The 22,949-nt window shown below is 40.1% G+C and overlaps 1 protein-coding gene across 1 annotated transcript in view; it reads left to right on the top strand.

Annotated features, from left to right (window-relative positions):
• MAN2A1 (mannosidase alpha class 2A member 1) overlaps window positions 1–22,949 on the top strand; it is a 151,543-nt gene that overhangs the window by 73,301 nt on the left and 55,293 nt on the right. Inside the window, exons 8-12 of the mRNA XM_083151681.1 lie at window positions 9,617–9,794; window positions 11,560–11,762; window positions 13,936–14,121; window positions 16,820–16,934; window positions 17,966–18,033. Coding sequence (XP_083007807.1) covers window positions 9,617–9,794; window positions 11,560–11,762; window positions 13,936–14,121; window positions 16,820–16,934; window positions 17,966–18,033 — 750 coding nt within the window. The remainder of the gene's footprint in view (window positions 1–9,616; window positions 9,795–11,559; window positions 11,763–13,935; window positions 14,122–16,819; window positions 16,935–17,965; window positions 18,034–22,949) is intronic.

Raw genomic sequence — 22,949 nt, 5'->3', positions numbered from 1 at the left:
GTCAGCAATCGGAGGTGACAAAAAGGGGCCCGCCATGCGACCCAAGTGTACCTCTTTCATGACCTTCTCCCTTAAAACTGAAGAGTGGGATCTTGCCGATTGTAGATTCCTAAACGCCCCCCCTTTAACTTCACCCCTAACTGGCAAACTGAAACCAACAGAAAAACCTTTTAACAAAAACTCTGCAGCTTCCCTGTCAGGATAACCTTGAAGCCATGGGGACATGGCCTTAACACAAACCGGTGTCACTGCCCTAGCGAGCAGAGCCTGAGGAGGGAGGTCTATTGGAAGTCGCGGGACCCGCCCCTCTGGAGGGGCGGCCCCCTCGAAAGCAGCTGGACGACGGGTGACTGCCAGAACAAGTGATGCATATATGCTTGTAACGGCAATGCTGACCCATATTGCAGAAGGAATTGTTAAAAGCATAACATTTCCCTCTAGATGACCCCGGAGCAAATGATCTACCCCCCGGTGTAAAACGCTTAGCCGCCGAGCTATCCGTGATAGCCCTCTGAGGCGCATTGCTCGGGGGTGCTGCAGGCGCCGGAGGCCGACCACTATCAGTCACTTCTGAGTGAACCCTGGCAACCTCCATCCAAACTTCCACATCCTTACAACCGAAATCTATTATGTGCAAGCAATCCTGCTTGCGCCTAAACTGTTCATCATACTTCCTCCAGGCAACCCCACCGTACCTTCTGTACATATCGTGGACCATATGAATATAGCGAATAATGTTCATATGCTCCTCCGGCCTATCCTCCAAGTAGCATGCCGCAAATACACAGAAACCGGCTAACCAGTTATCATAGGATCTGAAAGCTTCGGAACCAACACCCCCTTTCGCCTTTGCAGCCTTATGGGCTTTCTTGGCCTCATCTGTCAAACTGAATAAATCCACAAAGTCGCCCTTCTGGATTTTCTTCCGACAGCTTTCCCGAAGGCCTCGGAGGACTGCAGTATAATCGCAGTGCACCACACTAGGCAGATTCCTACGCTTCCTTTCCCTCCTGGAAATTGAAGCTAGGCGCTTGCGCTTGTCACCCCTTCTACGCTTCCCCGCCTCCTTCTTAGCGTACTTAGCTGCCCTCTTACGAGCTTTTGCTGCACTACCCACATCAGATCCCCCAGGGGAAGAAGAGGAGGAGGAGGAGGAGTAGCGTGAGGAATGAGAGCCCCCAGAGGATGAGCCTGAACCTGACCCCCTTTCACCATCTGATGAACCATCACCTGATGTTCCAGCCTGCTCCTCCCACGTATCATCATCCTCGTCGTCGACATCCGTGTCCACTAAGTCGACTGTCACTTCCTTCTTTCCACGACTCCGACCGCTAGCCTCACCACCTGTGGGAACACAAGAAGGGGGCCTCGGGGACCGCGAGCGCCTATTGCGCTTGGGCTGACTGCGTGACGGACCAGGTCCAGACTCCATAAAACCACTCTCATCCTCATCCACTACAGGAGTATGCATGCGACCAAATGCCCTCACAAACTCAGAGCAGCCTGGTATAGGCTCAAACACATTCTGCCCGCTGCTACCTGCACCCCCTTCACCATCAGGCCTGCCCTCCAATAAGGGAGCAAGGGCACCAGCCATTGAGGACAACGCTGCAGAGAGCAAAGCAGGGTCAAAAGAGGCAGAGGATGCACCCCTTCCAGAGGCCTCCGCAGCTGAATCAGCCCCGTGGCGGCCGCCACGGGTTGATGCTCTCCCCCTTGCCCGACCCGCTGCCCCAGCAGCTCTGTCACCCCCTGATGGCTCCGGTCCCTGTCTTTCCCATGATGGCCTATAGCCATAAAACGGAGTATCCGGGTCAGGAGCAGGCTCCACTGGCAATTCTACCACAGGCTGTGCCTGTCCCTGCCTGACGCCAGCTCTCCCTGACACTGCAGCCCTGTTGCCTGCACCGCCACGCCCCCTTGCACTCCCAGGCCTAGCCGCCATTATGCCGCGCCGACGCGACTCCTCTGCAGCTAATGGCCGCCTCCCGCCTCCGGCACCGCTATCAAGCGCCCCAGCCGGAGCGAAGGCCCCAGGACTACGCCGGGCACCTCTCGCATAGCCGCGCCCGCCGCGTGACGCGGCCGCGCCGCGACCTCTCCCAGCCCTACCCGCAGACGGCGCAGCAGCCGCCGTCCTCCTACCCGGACCAGCAACCACCGCCCGGCCGCGAGCAGGGATCAAGGCGGCATCAGCGGCTACCCCCGCACTCCCCGGAGCCTCATTCCCGGCAGGGCTCTCACCCACTTCAGCCGCGAAACGAGCAGGCAGCCTCGCGGCGTGCCTGGGACGCTGGGGAGCGGGCCTAGACATGGCAACAGGTACAGCACAATTATCTGAATCACCCCTCAAACACCTCACAAAACCTAATTACCCCTCAAGCTAATAGACAGCACACTCCTCACCAAATTACACTTCAAACCCCTCACAAAAAACCCCAGTTAATACCACAGAATTCTCACAGAAAACAAGCACAACCACTCACCTCAAATTTTTCTGAGAAGAGAGGGAGACTCCTCCCCCTGCATTCCATATTAACCCAGCTAAGCTGCCAAACACCATGCCCCTATTGGACACTCCGAGTCACATGCTTACCCTAGGCCTACACCCAGCTTCATCATGTTTAATACACTACATGGCTATGCAGCCATTTCGTTGTCCTTCTAGATGGTACAGTTGAGCGTTTGTGGTTACTGAAGGCCTTTTGGTGTCTGAAGTACAGAGACACCGAAATCATGAAAAGTAGAAAAATCTAGAGGACGCAAAAGATTTGAGCAAACTCATGCAAACTGTGGGATTGCATGAAATGAGGGAGATAATACATAGGCACAAAAAGTACAGGAGATAATGAGCGCTGATTATAATATTCCACACTGCAGCTGTACCAAAAGGGGAAATTACCTAAACCCCTTAAAGTGAACCAAGCAAAGACAAAAAGAAATATGGTACAGCGCTGTGCTGAATATAAATGTAATTTATTAAAAAAATATATATTTAAAAGATATACAATTTCATGGCCACAATAGACAAACAAGACTCACAACACATATAGAATTGTTAGTCCATTCCCATCTCAACCAAAAACTGGTTAGTAGTTTACTGCATGCATGCAAGCGTTTTGTTAGTTATATATCCAAAGCTTAGATTGATTTCAGCTTAGGGATTAATTTTTATTATGCATATGCAAAAAAAGAAAAAATATATGGTATACTTAGGTTTGTCACCAGTATTGAGGTAGGGATGGGGTGTTTCCTTCAGGCTTTAGTATGAACCACGATGCTTGTCTCCGACCGTTGGTGCAGTCCTATTGTACGGTCATATCAAAGAATAATAAGCTGGTGTCCAATTGTGGCCAAGAAGATGTCCCCTTTGTCCTCTACGCGTTTCTCCGCCTCGATAACTGTGTCAGCGGCTTCCTCAGGAGTGGAATAGTGCTGTTAGGTGACTTCCGCCTTTTATGGTGGGTTAACGTGCTCTGCGCATGCGCCCGCCATGCGGGTCAAGCCTCTGTTTCGTTTTAGTCCTTATTGCCGCGTTACTCCCGGCTGGACAGCGCCGCGTCATTTCCGGCTGCGTCATCGCGGCTATAGCACGGCACACGTAACCACCCTTTGTTACGCAGTGTTTATTTTCCTGTAGTCCCGTGGTTACCACGGTAACAGGATCTGTTTGTATTCCATTTGAGTCTCGGCAGGTGGGTATGTTCTCCGTTTTATAGGAGATATATGCCACAGACAAATCATTCATTTATCTGAATCACCAATCAGTCCATTCGTGATGGGGAGTTTCACATTTAACACATAACACATAAAATTTAATTAAAAAGAAAACAAAATATATTAAAACATCACTTAATCACTTTATAAATAGAGCGAGATATGACAATAAATCAATTTCATCCAATAGATTTCAAAAAGCGTTGTTTAGCATAAAAATGGGTCAATCCATATAGACTACCTACTCCAACCATATATTTATGGGGAGAATATACATAGACACCGGTACAGTACAGTAATACGTAAATCGATAGATGAATCAACAGTTCATCAAATATAAATTATTGATTACAAATAAGGAGATTATGCTTCATATATCTATTCTGTGTATACATATAATACATTTCATAAAAGTAAAAAAAAAAAAAATTAAAAAATAAAAATAAAAAATAAAAATTAAAAATTAAACTAAAAAAAAAAAAAAAAAAAAAAGGAAAAAGATATAAAAATTCCCCTCTTTATAACAGAGATTTAGTTCATGATTTACTATTCATTCATATAACATTATTAAACCATAAAGGGGACAGTCCCCTTCAAACAATATATTGTGTGGGTATTCATTTTGCATTCATTCACAGCCTTAATATCTTCCCACCCTCGTAACCTCACTAACCCTTACTTCCCCCCCCCTTCTCCCTCCCACCTAATAAGCATATATAAACGCCCACCCACTCCTCCCACTAACCCGCAGAGTAAATAGACAGCAGCAGAAATTCTAAATATTATTTAACTCTATCGTATCGTTTAATCCTTTCGGCACCATAGTGTTAAGGCGAAAGATCCAATAGGCCTCTCTGGCACATAACCTATTGAACCTATCGCCCCCCCTACTGGTGCTTACTACTTGTTCAATAGCTTTGACCTCTACCCTTCCAAGTGAGGTTCCCTGGCAACTTAGGACATGTCTAGAGAGAGGGTGGTTTTTAAGTCCACCCAGAATGTTGCGCCTATGTTCAAGAAACCTAACGTGTAGGCAGCGTATGGTGCGACCTACATACTGCAGGCCGCACCCACATTCAATAACATAAATAATATATGTCGTTTTGCAATTCAAAAAGCTCTTAATTTGAAATACTTCGCCCGTAGTAAATGATTTAAAGTCTACACTTTTCTTCTGTTTTAATCCTGCACATGTTATACACTTGTGGTTTCCACATTTGTGGAAACCCAGTGGTTTCTCAGGCATCCAATTACCGGGGTTACTCTTCAGGCTAGTTCCTTCATTTTTATTTTTATTTTCAAAATGGCTATGAACCAACTGATTTTTAAGATTCTGCCCCTTTCTAAAGATAATTCCCCCATTAGGTTCGACAATGTCCTTTAGGAATTCATCCTGTATCAATAATGTTGTATTGTTTTTTATTATATTTTTAATCTCTCGAGAGCATTCATTGAATTGTGTTACAAATTGAGTAGTTCTATTCTTTTGATCTTGTTTCCTATTTTTGGGTTTCGTACCTATATTCAATAAAGTTGTTCTCTCCATTATGTCAACTTTTTCTGTTGCTTTTTGGATTATTTCAAGTGGGTATTTTTGTTCTTTGAAAGAGGAAATGATTCCCTTGGCCTGTCTCTGATAGGCCTCATTTGTGGAACAATTTCTTTTAATTCGGATAAGTTGCCCTTTAGGGATATTATCCTTCCAAACTGTGTTGTGGGCACTTTCATAGTCTAAATATCTATTTTGATCTACCGGTTTCTGATAAGTCTCCGTCTCTAGCTTGCCATTTCTAACAGATAGCGCTATGTCCAAAAAATTAATTTGTGTAAAACTGTGAGTGCTCGTGAATTTTAAACCAAAATTATTATTATTTAAACTATCGGTGAAAATGTTTAAACTATTAATATCCCCTTTCCAAATAATAAATAAATCGTCAATAAATCTGCCATTTGAGGACCAACATGTGTGGGGAGGGGGGTTCGGGGCGGACCTGGTCCTCTATGGCAGATTTATTGACGATTTATTTATTATTTGCCCACAACACAGTTTGGAAGGATAATATCCCTAAAGGGCAACTTATCCGAATTAAAAGAAATTGTTCCACAAATGAGGCCTATCAGAGACAGGCCAAGGGAATCATTTCCTCTTTCAAAGAACAAAAATACCCACTTGAAATAATCCAAAAAGCAACAGAAAAAGTTGACATAATGGAGAGAACAACTTTATTGAATATAGGTACGAAACCCAAAAATAGGAAACAAGATCAAAAGAATAGAACTACTCAATTTGTAACACAATTCAATGAATGCTCTCGAGAGATTAAAAATATAATAAAAAACAATACAACATTATTGATACAGGATGAATTCCTAAAGGACATTGTCGAACCTAATGGGGGAATTATCTTTAGAAAGGGGCAGAATCTTAAAAATCAGTTGGTTCATAGCCATTTTGAAAATAAAAATAAAAATGAAGGAACTAGCCTGAAGAGTAACCCCGGTAATTGGATGCCTGAGAAACCACTGGGTTTCCACAAATGTGGAAACCACAAGTGTATAACATGTGCAGGATTAAAACAGAAGAAAAGTGTAGACTTTAAATCATTTACTACGGGCGAAGTATTTCAAATTAAGAGCTTTTTGAATTGCAAAACGACATATATTATTTATGTTATTGAATGTGGGTGCGGCCTGCAGTATGTAGGTCGCACCATACGCTGCCTACACGTTAGGTTTCTTGAACATAGGCGCAACATTCTGGGTGGACTTAAAAACCACCCTCTCTCTAGACATGTCCTAAGTTGCCAGGGAACCTCACTTGGAAGGGTAGAGGTCAAAGCTATTGAACAAGTAGTAAGCACCAGTAGGGGGGGCGATAGGTTCAATAGGTTATGTGCCAGAGAGGCCTATTGGATCTTTCGCCTTAACACTATGGTGCCGAAAGGATTAAACGATACGATAGAGTTAAATAATATTTAGAATTTCTGCTGCTGTCTATTTACTCTGCGGGTTAGTGGGAGGAGTGGGTGGGCGTTTATATATGCTTATTAGGTGGGAGGGAGAAGGGGGGGGGAAGTAAGGGTTAGTGAGGTTACGAGGGTGGGAAGATATTAAGGCTGTGAATGAATGCAAAATGAATACCCACACAATATATTGTTTGAAGGGGACTGTCCCCTTTATGGTTTAATAATGTTATATGAATGAATAGTAAATCATGAACTAAATCTCTGTTATAAAGAGGGGAATTTTTATATCTTTTTCCGTTTTTTTTTTTTTTTTTTTTTTTTTTAGTTTAATTTTTAATTTTTATTTTTTATTTTTATTTTTTAATTTTTTTTTTTTTTACTTTTATGAAATGTATTATATGTATACACAGAATAGATATATGAAGCATAATCTCCTTATTTGTAATCAATAATTTATATTTGATGAACTGTTGATTCATCTATCGATTTACGTATTACTGTACTGTACCGGTGTCTATGTATATTCTCCCCATAAATATATGGTTGGAGTAGGTAGTCTATATGGATTGACCCATTTTTATGCTAAACAACGCTTTTTGAAATCTATTGGATGAAATTGATTTATTGTCATATCTCGCTCTATTTATAAAGTGATTAAGTGATGTTTTAATATATTTTGTTTTCTTTTTAATTAAATTTTATGTGTTATGTGTTAAATGTGAAACTCCCCATCACGAATGGACTGATTGGTGATTCAGATAAATGAATGATTTGTCTGTGGCATATATCTCCTATAAAACGGAGAACATACCCACCTGCCGAGACTCAAATGGAATACAAACAGATCCTGTTACCGTGGTAACCACGGGACTACAGGAAAATAAACACTGCGTAACAAAGGGTGGTTACGTGTGCCGTGCTATAGCCGCGATGACGCAGCCGGAAATGACGCGGCGCTGTCCAGCCGGGAGTAACGCGGCAATAAGGACTAAAACGAAACAGAGGCTTGACCCGCATGGCGGGCGCATGCGCAGAGCACGTTAACCCACCATAAAAGGCGGAAGTCACCTAACAGCACTATTCCACTCCTGAGGAAGCCGCTGACACAGTTATCGAGGCGGAGAAACGCGTAGAGGACAAAGGGGACATCTTCTTGGCCACAATTGGACACCAGCTTATTATTCTTTGATATGACCGTACAATAGGACTGCACCAACGGTCGGAGACAAGCATCGTGGTTCATACTAAAGCCTGAAGGAAACACCCCATCCCTACCTCAATACTGGTGACAAACCTAAGTATACCATATATTTTTTCTTTTTTTGCATATGCATAATAAAAATTAATCCCTAAGCTGAAATCAATCTAAGCTTTGGATATATAACTAACAAAACGCTTGCATGCATGCAGTAAACTACTAACCAGTTTTTGGTTGAGATGGGAATGGACTAACAATTCTATATGTGTTGTGAGTCTTGTTTGTCTATTGTGGCCATGAAATTGTATATCTTTTAAATATATATTTTTTTAATAAATTACATTTATATTCAGCACAGCGCTGTACCATATTTCTTTTTGTCTTTGCTAGATAATACATAGGCAGCTGAGTAATAAAAAGGTAGTGTACTGAAGTGGCATAAGTTACAGGTAGAGTGGGAGATTCTCTAAAGCAGAAATGCGGTAAAACCCCCATTATCAGGTTTTTATCGCATTTTGGTATGCAGCAAAACCCGCAAAGCACTAAATATGTGCATGAAAATGATTGCTTGCCATTCAAATTCAGTATCTGAGATGGTACACAATGTTTGAAACCATGTTTTATGCACAATTAAAAAAGATTTGTGTGTATTTCATGTGTTTGTACAACATAAATGCAAGATGCCTCCAGATGCCTCATTCAAATATAAAAATATTCCAAAATACGGAATCCTTCTAGTCCCGAACATTTTGGATAAGGGATACTCAACCTGTACAAACTTGTAAATGTTAACATAGATATCAAAGTGTCTAAAAGGCATGAAGAGCAGAAGAAAATATATAAATATGAACAAGCCAGTTCTAGGCTGTAGCCTGAAGCCACAAGCTCTGCTCTCTGAAAATGGGTTTGGGCTGTGTTGGTTGCAGGATTATTACCACAAAGATTCTGGAATCTTAAGGCCCATACACACTGGGTGACATTGAGCTGAAAGCCGCCCAGTGTGTATGTGCCGGTGATGAACTGTGAGCTCCCGCATCATCGCTGGGAAAGCCGCTCATCTACAGATGAGCGGCTTTGAGGACGGCTTTGCATAGCTATGCAAAGCCGTTCTCTCCCCTCCGTTGGTGCCGGGTAAGGGGAAAGCCGTTCAGTGCGTATGCACTAAGCGGCTTTCTTCCCAGTGATGAATGCTGTCATTGCTGTCCATACATGCTGGGCATAGTCGCCCAGTGTGTATGGACCTTTAGTGTTGATAAGAACTTTGCCAAACCCTACACCATCCCTCAGTTTTTCAGGTACAAGAAAGGATTGTTCTTCAAAGACATTTGTGTCTTTTTAATGCACTAATAAAAACATCTTTATGAATATTGTGTTGTAGTAGTTCAATTGTGTTGAACAAAGTTTACACTCCTTTCTTAATGATACCCAAACCTATACAGCCGGGTGGGCACAATGAGGCATTTGGTGTGTGTGTGTGTGTGTGTGTGTGTGTGTGTGTGTGTGTGCGCGCGCAGACTTGGCCAGCTCAGTACATTGAAAATATCCTCCTGGTATGATAGTAGTATTGTTTCTAGATTTTCCTTTACCTTGAGAAGTTTCCTAACACATTGGTATATAAAGTTTTATTTATTGTCCCTTTTGTGTCATCTATAGTGTAGAAGCTGAATGCATGTTTTTACAATATCCAGCTTCCCCGATTACTTAGGTCACTTCTGTATTTTCATTGTATCTCTAGAGCTGGGATGATTTTAGATCAGTACAGAAAGAAGTCAAAGCTCTTCCGCACTAAAGTGCTTTTGGTCCCACTGGGGGATGACTTTCGCTACAGTGACAGCTCTGAGTGGGATCAGCAATACCAGAACTATCAGAAGCTATTTGATTACATGAACTCTCACCCTGAGCTCCATGTTAAGGTAAAGTACCTTTTTTATTTCAGTTTCAAATCCTTGATTTTTTTTTTTATTTTTTTTTTCCATGAGAACAATTTTTTCCTTTTAATTTTAATAGCATCTTGTGTGTCTTCATGCTTGGTTAGAAATGGATTGAGTATATTTCCCTTGTTCCAGTACATGCTGCTGTGCTATGTAACCTACTTTTTTTGTTTGTGCAGTCCCTGTCATTCCCATTACTTCTCCTTTCCTGATCCAGTACACCGTATTAACAACATTGTTCTATTTTTTTTCTCTTCATATTATACACATTGGAGAATTGAATCTGCATTTAGCGGTGATATGATACTTGCATAGTTAAAGCTGACACATTACATTTTGGTCAAATTTGCCAACATATGAGTGTCTTTTTAGGTTTAAAATTCATAACATTCTTGTCCCCAAAAAGGACATGTACAGAGAAATAGACAATGAGAATTAGTTTTTTTTAAATATCACGAGGCACGCTCTTGTTGTAAGAATTTGTGATAGGACATTAAATTGTATGTAGCATTTGAGTCAAATATTAGTTCACCACAGGCTACAATAAACTTAACTTAAAAAAAGAAGAAAAAGTTCCTTTCTAAGTAAACCACCATGAAAGCGAGCTTCTCTTCCATCGTTCATTATGCAAGTCAAATTAAAGACCGTTTTTATCACCCGTAAAAGGACCCTCAATTTCATCCTGGCACATTAGATCCGGGATAAGTTCCTGATCCCATGTGTTATTGGGGCTCCGACATCTGTTTATCGTGGGTTATGTGAAGTGCCAGTATTGGTGGGAGGAGCGTGTCCTATCGGGGCTTATTGTATAACTCCCGGCAAAGCTACTGTATAAGCGGTGGTACATTACCACTGCTAATCTGATATACCCCCCCCATGACACTAATACATGTATTTGGGTAGGTTGCAGGAGTTATTTCTAACTGTAAATATAGGGGTTGGCTGTTCATTATTTTGCAGCGTTAAAGAAAAGTTAATTGGTGGGTATGCAAGTTAATTTCTCGATAAGTGGCTTAAAGTGCTCCGGAAACGTCTGGGATCAGGAGATCTCATCTCGTGCGCTGTTTAACATTTATCTGCCCGATCTTCCGATCCCATAGAAGAGCATATACATTGCGAGTCAACCAGAATGATGGCCACTGTGCTCAGAGTATCGTTTTTTTGCTGCTTTGCGATCTAACTAACACCACTTGCATGAATGCCCATCCCTCACTGCCCGCCGAATGTCCCCGCAGGCCTGTGAATGGATCTTTTGCATAAACCTCAATTCGCAGCCTTGAGTGGAAACTCTAAATCATTTGATGGTCACCAATCATCGACTGATTTCAGAAGCGCTTGCTAATCTAAGTCACTCTCTGGTGACTTAGATTACCAGCGCCATGCTCCATGAACAGGGTGGGCAACTGACATTCGGTGACGTCAGCTGCCCACTCACTCCCGTTTTCATTCTTTCTGCATACTCCCCTCTGCTACGAGCGCCTCTGAGACTATGCAAGTCTCCGAGGGCACCCGCAGAGATGACCTGCATATGCACAGATCCTCAACATCGGACACCAATGCGAATTTGCAACATGGGGTCCTAAGCTGAATGAGAGGGCTTGTGTGTACAAGCCTCACAGAAGGGGGTATACAGTGCTTGGCTGACTGGGAGAATTTACATGATCAACTGAGGTCGAAAAGCTGTGTACTTGGCCTACTAGAGTTTTTCTTATTTTATTTCCATCTCAATATACAACTTGTTTTGCAGGCACAGTTTGGTACACTATCTGACTACTTTGAGGCTCTGAGAAAGGTTACCAGTGTTGACGAATCCAGCAGCCCATCATTTTTCCCAGTGTTGAGTGGAGACTTCTTCACTTACGCAGACCGAGATGACCACTATTGGAGTGGGTACTTTACTTCCCGACCTTTCTATAAACGACTAGAGCGAGTTATGGAATCCCATCTAAGGCAAGCTTTTTATTATGATATGTGGTGTTATTTTTGCTTTGTCATGTGACATGAAATGGAACACATTAGAAGAAGCCAATGCACATGAGGCATCCGGAATACATATGAAATCCAGGCGTTCGAAATCCCGACGCCGGTATAGCGACCGCCGAAATCCCGACTAGGGGGGGACGTGGATCGCGCCCCCCGCCTATAAAAACTTTCCTTAGTACTAAATATTTTTAGGAGTTATTTTTTTTTCTATCTATCATTGGTATACAGTGACTTGACTAAGGTCAACCTGACTAAAGGTCGACAGGGTCATTAGGTTGACTCAAGAATTAGGTCGACATCGGGAATGTTGGCAGTCAAAATGTTGATATGTGGCTTTTCACTTTTTTTTTGGGTGTGAAAAAAACCCCATGTCGATCTAATGCTTGTAGCCCTAGTTGGAGTCTATCCAATAAACCATACCCATAATCATTCACTTAGAACATACACTTAAGGGGGTATTCAGTATAGGATTCAAGGTTCCGGCTGTCAAGTGTCGGAAAGTCCATGGATTGACTAATACGGCCGCGGATTGTTAAAAACCAGCTGTGAATTTGATAGTCTGCGGCCGTTTCCAACAAACCAGATCCGACAGAACTTAACACCTATTCGAATACCCGCCATAAGGGTCAATTTACTACAATCTTTTAAAATTGTTGCCCATAGGAACCAATCAGATTCTGTCTATCATTTTCTAGAACACAATAAAGAAATGATAGCATCTAGATGCTATGGGCAACAATTTTATAAGCTTTAGTAAATACCCTTTGCTCTTGGATAAGAGCAAAAAGATGCAGTTAAACTAAACACTTCACTTGATGAGACCTTTTATTATATTTAAAGAACATAAAGAAAGTTATGTTTAATTTATGTGTAGCATTTTTATGTAAAGCTGTCTGTTTGCTTTGGCACACTCGTCCATTCATTACTTTGTCCACCAAGAGTCCGGAAACAGAGAGAAAGTGTTTAAATACATAATAGATTTATTCAGCTGTGTAGTCATAATGAGTAAATCTAACACTTTAATTTGTAGGAAAGGAAATATTGATTAGTACAAGCTTTAATAATGGATTGTGTTCCATCTGTTCTTACCACAATACAGACCTGCATCCTCTTTATTATGGAACAAGGTTGCTTAAAATAACAATTGTATTGTTTTTTTTGTTTTTTTAATGTGCGCAAAGGCCACCATTAATTTAAATATTCAGGGATCGAATATTGCCTTTGACGTTTTCCAGCATGACTAGAATTCTCTGTAATTGAGAAGGCAGTAAAGTAACTAAGATAAAATGTATTTATTACTTGTTTATTTTTAATGTTACATTCAATTAGGGATTCCTGTAACGGCAATTAAACAGGCATGATTATGGCTTGGTTTCATTGTAATTTTGATTGAAATAATACCTTACTGAAAATTCTCGAACAAGGAATAACTATTATATTCCCCATTTGCCTCTATGAATAATGCACTGGAAGAACAAAGCTCATAAATGCCTTCTTAAGCAGCCTTAATATGTCTTGTCACAACTGTCACTGCCTTGGATAATTCTCAAGGACATTACATTAGTATTCAAAAAGGCAAAACTATGGTGAGGTTTTAGTAACGCATGTTACCTTCAAGTGTTCTTCATCTTATTTAACTGTTTATGTACACTATTTTTAATTTATATGCAGAAGTGGACAAATATGTTGGTGCCCTTCCATGACAAAAGACAAACCCATGTTTTAATTTGTATTTTTTATTTTTATTTGCTGAATGAATAAGAAAATTCCAAATGGATTTGGCATCCTGCATGGTTTGTTCCATATGTAATAAAAATTAGGCGTTGCACTAGATTTTTTTAAATTCAAAATCCTATTTTCAATTATGGGACCATTAACTTAATTATTGCACACTATTTTTTTTTCAATAACTGCATTTGAGCAATGTCTAGCTCTCAAAATCTTCTGTACCTGTTGACAGGTAGTTTGGCCCGCCCTTCCTTGGCAAACCGCTCAGCTGTGTCCGGTTTCATGGGTGTCTTCTCTAGACTGCGTGCTTCAATGCAAATAGCTCTCTTTTTTTTTTTTTTTTTTTGCCTTTGGTGGCATTTAAAGGTGGCACATTAGTCGGTGTACATAATCTAAATTTTATTTATTTTAGATCTGCTGAACTACTCTATACTTTAGCTCTTGTACATACACAAAGGACCAGCAAACTGCAGACCTTTCCATCAGGAGAGCATTATAAGTTACTCACAGAAGCCAGGAGAAATTTGGGACTTTTCCAGCACCATGATGCAATCACTGGAACTGCAAAAGACTGGGTGGCGGTAGATTACGGCACAAGGTAAATCTTTTTCATCTCCGCTAAATAAAGGACTGAGAACAATGCTATTAAATCACATATAATAATAATTCAAAATGGCTTTTCTAAGCATTTAAAAGATCATTGCAGGACCGCTTGGGAAAATTAGGGATTACCTTTCCAATCTAGTGTGTTTGAATGTTAGGGGTAGGTGTATTGAGATAAATAGATAGAAATATTTAAATTGTATAGCGCACACATATTCCGCAGTCGCTGTACAGAGACTATTTGAACATTCACATCAGTCGCTGCCCCAGTGGAGCTTACATTCTAAATTCCCTACCACATGTACACGCACACACATTCATTATAGGGTTAATTTTGTTAGGAGCAAAGTAGCCTACCAGTATATATTTGGATTCTGGGAGGAAACCGGAGTACCCGGAGGAAGCTCACGCTAGTACGGGGAGTATATACAAACTCCGCACAGTTAGTGCCATGGTGGGAATCAAACCCATGACCTCAGTGCTGTGAGGCAATAATGCTAACCACTACACCGTCCGTGCTGTCTAGAACAAATGCAATGATGAGTACTGCAGATACAAATGTGTTTTTGTACATTTTTTTGCTGCAGTCACTTCAAAAAGACCCTGAGGGCCAGGCTTTATGCTATAGGTGTCTCTCACAACTTTTTAGCTGAAAATCTATAATGCGTAACCCACTGTGGCTAGGATGCGGGAGCAGACTGCCTAGTAATCTGATATGCCACAGTTGTATATTTGTGTGACTTCAACTGTATACGAAGTGCTAGGATGCAGCACCATGTCTTTATTTACATCTTCTGTTCTACATATACGGACTGTTGTACACAGTACTAGTGCATAGCTGCGCTATGCAAAGCCATCCTCAAAGCCGCTCATCTGCTGGTAATTCCAGCAGATGACGGCTTTCCCGGCGATGATGCAGTAGCGCTAGTCGCTGGGCCATACACACTGGGTGTCTTATAGCTGAAACTTGCTGTTTTGAGCGGCTTTCAGCTCAGTCACCCAGTGTGTATGGGCCTTTAGTTTAGGTGTTATATAACTATTGAATTCTATAGTAGAGTGATAGAGAGATGTGACTCCGTATTATATAAATAGATGGATTGTACTTTACCATTATGTGGACTGCCACTCAGGGGAGGCCACCAAGTAGAGGCACAAGGCCCAGAAGTGTCAAGGGGAAGATATCAGGGTGGCACAGTATTGCGGTGGGGAGAGTACTTAGGTTTTTAAAAAGTGCTACATAGCAGTCCTAACTTTTAATCGTAGTTACTGTAATAGTAAAAATTACTGCGGAGCTTTTCCAAAGAAAAGTATAGATGCGCAATAATTATACCCAATAAAATAATTGTAACATGAGCTCCTGCGGTCCTGCACAATCTCTCCGCACTCCATGCAGATATGGCTATCAGTTCACTGCCTGGCAAAAGGATGGATGGATGGAAGGTAAAGGCAAAAAATTCCAGGATTTCAACCCTGCTATGGAGCAGGGTTGTTCCCTTGTTTAACCCGGGGACCTAGCCGGTGTGAATGGGGTAGGGGATACTTACCTGGGTTGCCGGTCCTCGGTGTGCTGTCTGGCCGCACACAGGCGGCGGGTGCAAATGACTGGACAGGCGGTGGATGAAGGTGGCGCAGCTCTCCAGTGGCAGTGAGGGCACTGGAGAGCTGTGCCATCTTCATCCGCCGGCTGTCCCGTCATTTGCGGCCGCCGCCCGTGTGGATCCCTGGCCTGCACGGAGGACCAGCAACCGGGGTGAGTATTCTACACACCTCCTGCCCACCTCCACCGCCATCTGCCGACTGCCCGTCTCCTCCTGCCGACCTCCTTCCCGCCCCTTCACACACCAGAAAATGCAGGGACTTTTCTGGTGTGAAAGGAGTTTTATTTTTCAAACCCAGTCTGTAGTATGGCAGTTAGTATCTGGTTGGCTGGCTGTTTATCACTCTCCATGTTATCCATTTTTGTGCTTGATACATCTGGCCCTATATTTGAAAAATGCAAGTTAGAAGTTGTTTGGTATATCTCTGTCCACTTTATATATCGCCAAGGCTTATTACCCATAGTGTCTTCGTACTGCATCTGCTCACTACTGTATATACGATTGCTTAGCAAAGGGCATATATTCAATAAGAATCAGAGTATCTAACCTACAATTGGAGTCTGGAGGGGGGTTAAATTTGTCCTTCAAGGTTGAAAGTTTTTCTATGAACATTAAGAGCCTTTGACTTGGCAACAATTTCACTCCATTTATTGGAGTAAAAGACCACCGGACATGTGGGGGTGCTGGACAATCTGAGGAAATAATTTAGATTGCCTGTCATCCAGCATGTTTGGCAACCTGACTATCCTGTCCCATGTGTTCATTAGACATACAAGTCTGAATATATAAAGTATTCTCTGTATTACAATATTTTTACAGCAATGTTAAATAATAATAGACTGTTCTCTTCTTGTGTGGGTTAGTCTGAGGTGCACTTAACTTTTTACATTGTGAAATGTAAAAGGAAATGTTCCAGTACCTTGCCAAGGATTACATTTTTATGGATGTCAGAATGACATTGACAGTGCAACTAATGTTGCTAGATCATGTTGTTGGTGCCAGTTTAAATAGAACTTTTAAAAAACAAAAAGTTTGTTGATCGATAAATAGGTAAGACGTGATCTCTATATGATGTAATTTTCTCTTATTGTGCAGACTTTATCATTCTCTGATGAATCTGAAGAGAGTGATTGTAGATTCTGCGCACCTACTGATTCTTAAGGACAAAGAGACCTACAGCTACAATCCATCAGCTCCATTCTTCAGTATGGTGGGTTAGTTTGAATGCTATTTTTAGTAACACTATGTTTTTAGTCATTTTCATTTTGTATGCTTGTGTGTGTTTATTTTTATTTTATTTTTTTAAGCCTGCCACACACCTACAGTCTGTAAGCAAGATAACAGCCCTGAGACCGTAGCAGAGCACCTTGTAATGTTTTATACACTGTAATAAAGCCTGGCTGCCTTAGGCCCCATACACACTTGCCGATGCCACCGCAAGTGCAGCGGGGAGGGGCAATGGCTGTGCTGCTGCTGAAGCATGGTTGACTAGGACCTCCCTCATCTGGACATGCTGGACAGGAAGGTGGTCATTACTGACGCATGGGAGTGAGCATCATTAATGACAGGGAGTGTACACACTAGTCGATATTGTCCACAATATCGACTAGTGTCTATGGGGCTTTAGGCCAAGGGATGCTATTATGTAAGACGGATTATGTCAGTAAATGTATTTTCTATAGACAGGGATGAAATCTATACATCTTCGTTATACAGGCATTATGTGCTATATGACGCCCATATAATGAATTGTAAGTCGTGCTTCTTTCTTCTGTGGTATATGTTAATAGCAGCACTGTTGTCCTTTTTATTCTGTTTTTTTTTTTTTTTTTTAGTTTGTATATTTAGTTGGCTATTCAATAAGTCTGTTTTATTCTCATAGGCGAATAAACTGAGCTAATTTGATCCCTGAATATTCAGTTGTGGCCGTTTGTCGCCTCTATTGAAAGTGTTTTTCACCAGTGCCTTATCATTTATTTTCAGCGGGAAAGGTATTGGCACAAAATGCTTTAAAAACTTGTGAACAACAGTTGCAATTTTGTCGGCAAAGTGTCAACAACATGTGGATCGGCAGCTGATTCACTTGTCCTGGTGTTTTGTTTTTTTATTTCGTCTCTCCCAAATTTTTCACCTAGTTAAATAATCAGCCCTTCAATTTAATAGGGCGAATCCTCATTCGCCCACATAAACTGAGTTTTGAAAACCCCTGTTACAGCTCATTCTTATTATTGTATATTATAGGATGATGTGCAGAAAGCGCAAGATGCATTACCCCAAAAGACCATCATTAAAGTGACTGGGCAGCCAAGGTGAGTATATTACCAGATCATTTTCAATGTTATTATTAGAAGACTACCGGTCTCGAGCTGCATACAAAGCTTTCCAATCACTTACTAAAGCTGGTCAGACAGAACATCTTGCACAATACAGGGTTACTATAAACAAGATAAACCAAAGTATTATTGATGCTGGCACTCCAATACATCCATCAAATCTCCAGGTGCCTTCATAAGATTGATGTACTGTACACAGCATATGGATCTGGTGAAGAAATCCACAACACGGCACTCAGGGCTTTGTGAGAAGAGTATTTATTAACAACATTTCGGGGTACCTTGCCCCCATCATCAGGCAACCATACACAAATGCCACATAAACATATCTCACCTTTTATATTGTGTAGACAGCCCTCCCTCCGAGCCACTGATGTTCTCCATACTTCGGGGCTGAAGTAGTCATCTGACGTACTTCTGGTTTTGAGTCTGGGAAGACTCCAGGACGTGATTGAACTTAGCGCTTCCCTTGTGCCGACACCAGGAAAAATATAGATAAAGATGTAATACTTCCTTTTATGTGTATATGGTTTGCGTTGTCTAAAATTCCTCCGACATTGAATAGGCAATATTCCAATATGCGAATATGAAAGATAAAAAAAAACAACAATGTGTATATCTATGGAGATATCTTTTTTTCTCTCCTTTTAAAACAGTGATGTCTGAATAATAATTGCGCACCTCACTTACACATGTGAGATGCGTATATATATGTAACGGTATCTTTCCTTGAAAAATGGGTGGCGTACCCGTACTCACGATCTGTTGTAGTTTTCTCCTCTCATAAAGGTATCTTTGTGACTTCTTTTTGTAATAACATCATATTTATTTTCTTGTTACAAATATTTAAAAAGGCACACATATAAAAGGAGGATAAGGTGGGGTTCTGAGGTGACTATTGGTCCGCACACTTGAAATTCGATCCGGACAAACTTCAAGGTTTGAACCTATTAGGTACTTGTCAGCTCTTACCTTATATCCTTCCTTTAAAATAGTAAAAAGATAGTGACAGGCTCCTTAGATCGACATGTTTCGGGACATCAAGTCCCTTTTTCAAGATGGGCTCTGTCACTAATGAGAACTGCTTAAATAGCCTGTCCTTGCAGGACTTCCGGTTACGGAGCTTATACTTCCGGTGGGCAGTTATATATAAAAACATCGTAATAATAGGGATAAAACTAGCGTTAAATACATAGGGTAATATTGGTCATATATGTCCGTTTTGATATACTCCAACAGGAGTTACATGTCCGTTTTTCCGGTTTGTACGCTGTGTCTTCGTAATATAACAATCCCGGTCACATGGCCGGAAGTTCGGCTGTGATGCGTTGCGGAAGCGAGTGTCCCCTGCTTCTATGCGTTCCACTTGCCGGATGTGAGGTAGCGCTATTACAGATCATCGCTGATTCTCCCCAAAGGGAGTTCTGTCAAATAACGTTTGTTCTTCATTCGTTCTGTTATGTATATTTATCGTTCCTGACTTGAATATGCTCTTAAATAAATAAAAGAATTGTACATCATACATTTGAACTATTTATAATATTATTTGTATACTATAGTGTTTCATGTTTAAAAGAGGAAACCCAGTGCATAATAGGTGGTCAAGTGACAACTTGAATAGGGTGAGCATAATGGTGTGACAATATATAGAATATAGAAAAAATATAGAAAAAATATAGAAAAAATAAGAAGAAAACCATGAATAGGAATATGAGTGGAAAAAGGCGAAAAAAGGAGAAAAAGAAAAGAAAAATGAAGGAATAGAAGTGTAAAAATAAAAATAAAAGAAAAAATAAAAATAAAAATAAAAAACAAAAAACAAAAAACAAAAGAATAAATATAAATATAAAATAAAAAATAATAAAATAAAAATAAAAATAAAAATAAAAATAAAAATAAAAATAAAAATTAAAAAATTAAAAAATAACATAAATAAATAAAAAAAAAAAAAAAAAAAAAAAAAAAAATAGAAAATAAAATAGAAATAAAAATAAAAAAGTAAAAATAAATATAAATATAAATAAAAATAAAAATAAAAATAAAAATAAAAATAAAAATAAAAATAAAAATACAAATAAAAATACAAATAAAAATACAAATAAAAATAAAAATAAAAATACAAATAAAAATAAAAATAAAAATAAAAATAAAATATAAAAATGAAAGATATGGAAATAAAAGGTAAAAACGGTATAAAGATGGATGATGGTGATAGAATTACAAGAACCACTTGAGCTCAAAGTCTTGATTGAGCCCGTATGGTGATAAAGTTTTAAGCTCATATATCATCTTCATCTCAGCTTTAGCTAGATTAGTTTCCACATTTCGATCTTTCCATGTAGGTATAATCTTCTTGATGCCCAAAAACCTTCGGATCTCTCTTGTAGAACATGCATGTGTATCTTTGAAATGGCTAGAAAGATGGTGGGTTTGCATCCCTTTTTTAATGTTCCTTAAGTGCTCCCCTATACGAGTTTTTAACGGCCTTGTTGTTCTGCCAATATAGAAAAGGCCGCAGGAGCATTCTATGGCGTATATTACATTGGAGGTCTGGCACGTGATGAAGTCTTGTATTTTCATCTCGACGTTATTTATAGAAATTGATGTAGTTTTGGAATCTGTGGATGAAATTTGTCTGCATCCTTGGCAAAGGCCGCAGCGATGAAAGCCTCTCGTTCTAACTGTTGGCTGGCGTTCTTCCGGGAGTGTGCTCTTAACCAGAAGATCCTTTAGATTACGTGATTTTCTATAAATAAAGTTAGGTTTGGAGGGGAGGAGTTCTTTTAAAACGGGGTCTTTTTGTAAAATGTACCAATTTCTTTTGAAAATTTTTTCTATTTTTTTGTGATTTTTGTCATATCTGGAAATAAAGGAAAATTGGAAGTCTTTCTTTTGGTTATTCTTTTTTTCTTCATTTCCTTTTCCTATTACGATCTCTTTTGGTTTAATTAGCGAAGATCTCTCCTTCCTTGTGATGACATCTATGGTGTTGTTAAGGGTTGACTCATTGTATCCTTTTTCCAGAAAGTTTTTCTTCATTTTGTTTACCTGAGAAATGTAATTTATGTCTTCGCTACAGTTTCGTCGTACTCTTAAAAATTGACTTTTGGGAATACTTTTTAACCAGGGACCGTAATGTTGGCTGTTAACTGGGATGTAGGTGTTGACATCAGTAGGTTTATTATAGATTTTAGTGTGAATTTTATTGTCATGAATGTAAATCGTCAAATCCAAGAAGTTGACCTCTTTGGGACTGATGTCAAAAGTGAACTTTATGTTTACTTTGTTGTCATTTAATATGGAGATAAAGTGCTTATAACCTTATTTGGGAAGTTCTTGTAGCAGCACCATGTTCGGACACCGGGACAGAAGAATGGAAAAAACAATTGAAGCATTCAAATTTGAGTCCAAAGAAAAGACACCGGAACTCACGGATGACAGCCTAGAGATGGCTATGCATAAACTTGGAGATTGGCTTATAAAAGAAAACAAACTGTGGTGGGAGGTAGCCACCATGGAAAAATATCAAGCCGAACAGATTATACCTAAAGGCCTCCGCCTAAAAAAATCTCCATCCTTCCAAGAAAATTCTGAAGAATTCCGGACAGAATGGAACATGATATTAAATACATGCTCCTTCTCCTTAATGGAACTCATATTAAAGGAACGCAGAAAAAAATTAAAAGAAGTAGAAGAACGGATCAACATTCTTCAAAAACTTATAAAACCATTTGAAAAATTACCTATGTTCGAACTTTTGGAGATAGAAATTATCAAACGTATAGAAAAGAACACCAACTTTCTAACACGTAAAAAACAGAAGAAACTGAAAAGAGACTACAATTTTTACAAAGAAGGAGGATATGACAACCTCTCCAATCAAAATTATGATAATAAAAAAAAGAAACATCAAGAACACACACAGAAAAACAAAAAGAAATATAAGAAGATCAGACCAGATGTATATGAAATTCAAGAAAAACCTATGACACCTGAGGACATAACACCTCAAAAATATAGAGAAAGGAAAAGAGAAGAAGATCACTACCAGTATAGACATCCATCTGTACCTAAATACCGAGAGGATGAAGGGAGAAGAGAAAGACACCCATACGGTATCCATCGATGGAATAATTACAACCAAAATCAACATCAGAATCGAAGAAGGTGGAATCCATATCACACTAGATACAATAATGACAACTACCATAACAATTATCCACCCTCATACAGAGAACAAAGACATCCAGGTGCAAACTGGAGAGAACATTTTAGAAATAATAACCATCAAGATTTCGACCATAGAACTCACCAAGAAACAACATGGAGAAATCATCACACAAACCAAAGAAGACCAGAAAGACGACCTCAACATGAATATCATTATGAGAATAGGGGAAGGAGGAACCATGAAAATAAGACCGCCCAAACCCCTCCACAATATTCGAGGACAAGCATGAAACCAAGAAGCATCTCACCAAGGAAGATAAGATTCAACGAAACTCCAAAATCTATGATGAAACGTCATAAGAAAAATATTCACCAATCCCCGTTAAGATACAGGGAACAGGATGAGAGACACCCCAGAACAACTACACGTAAACCAGATCAGTCAATGTTAAAAAGAACAAGAGAAGATACAAACATCTCAAGGAACCGAACGGAACAACCTTTTTTGGAACAAAGGAGAAGATCCCGAGGGAGAAAGAGGACACTGTCAGAAGACTTTGTCAGCCCAAAAAGAAGATAAATAAAGTAAACAAATCTCATAAAACCAAAAGGGGAACAAGAGGGGGAAAAACATCAAAAAAAGAATATCAAAAAAGGAAACGCACCAAAATAAGAGCAAAAAAGAAAACCCCCATATCTGAAGCAGGTATAATCTTTTCAGA

This window comes from Crinia signifera, chromosome 1, assembly GCF_055691185.1.
Source record: "Crinia signifera chromosome 1, ASM5569118v1, whole genome shotgun sequence".
Taxonomy (NCBI): Eukaryota; Metazoa; Chordata; class Amphibia; order Anura; family Myobatrachidae; genus Crinia; species Crinia signifera.
The sequence above is the reverse complement of the archived record's forward strand: the minus strand, read 5'-3'. Positions and strand labels throughout refer to the sequence as shown.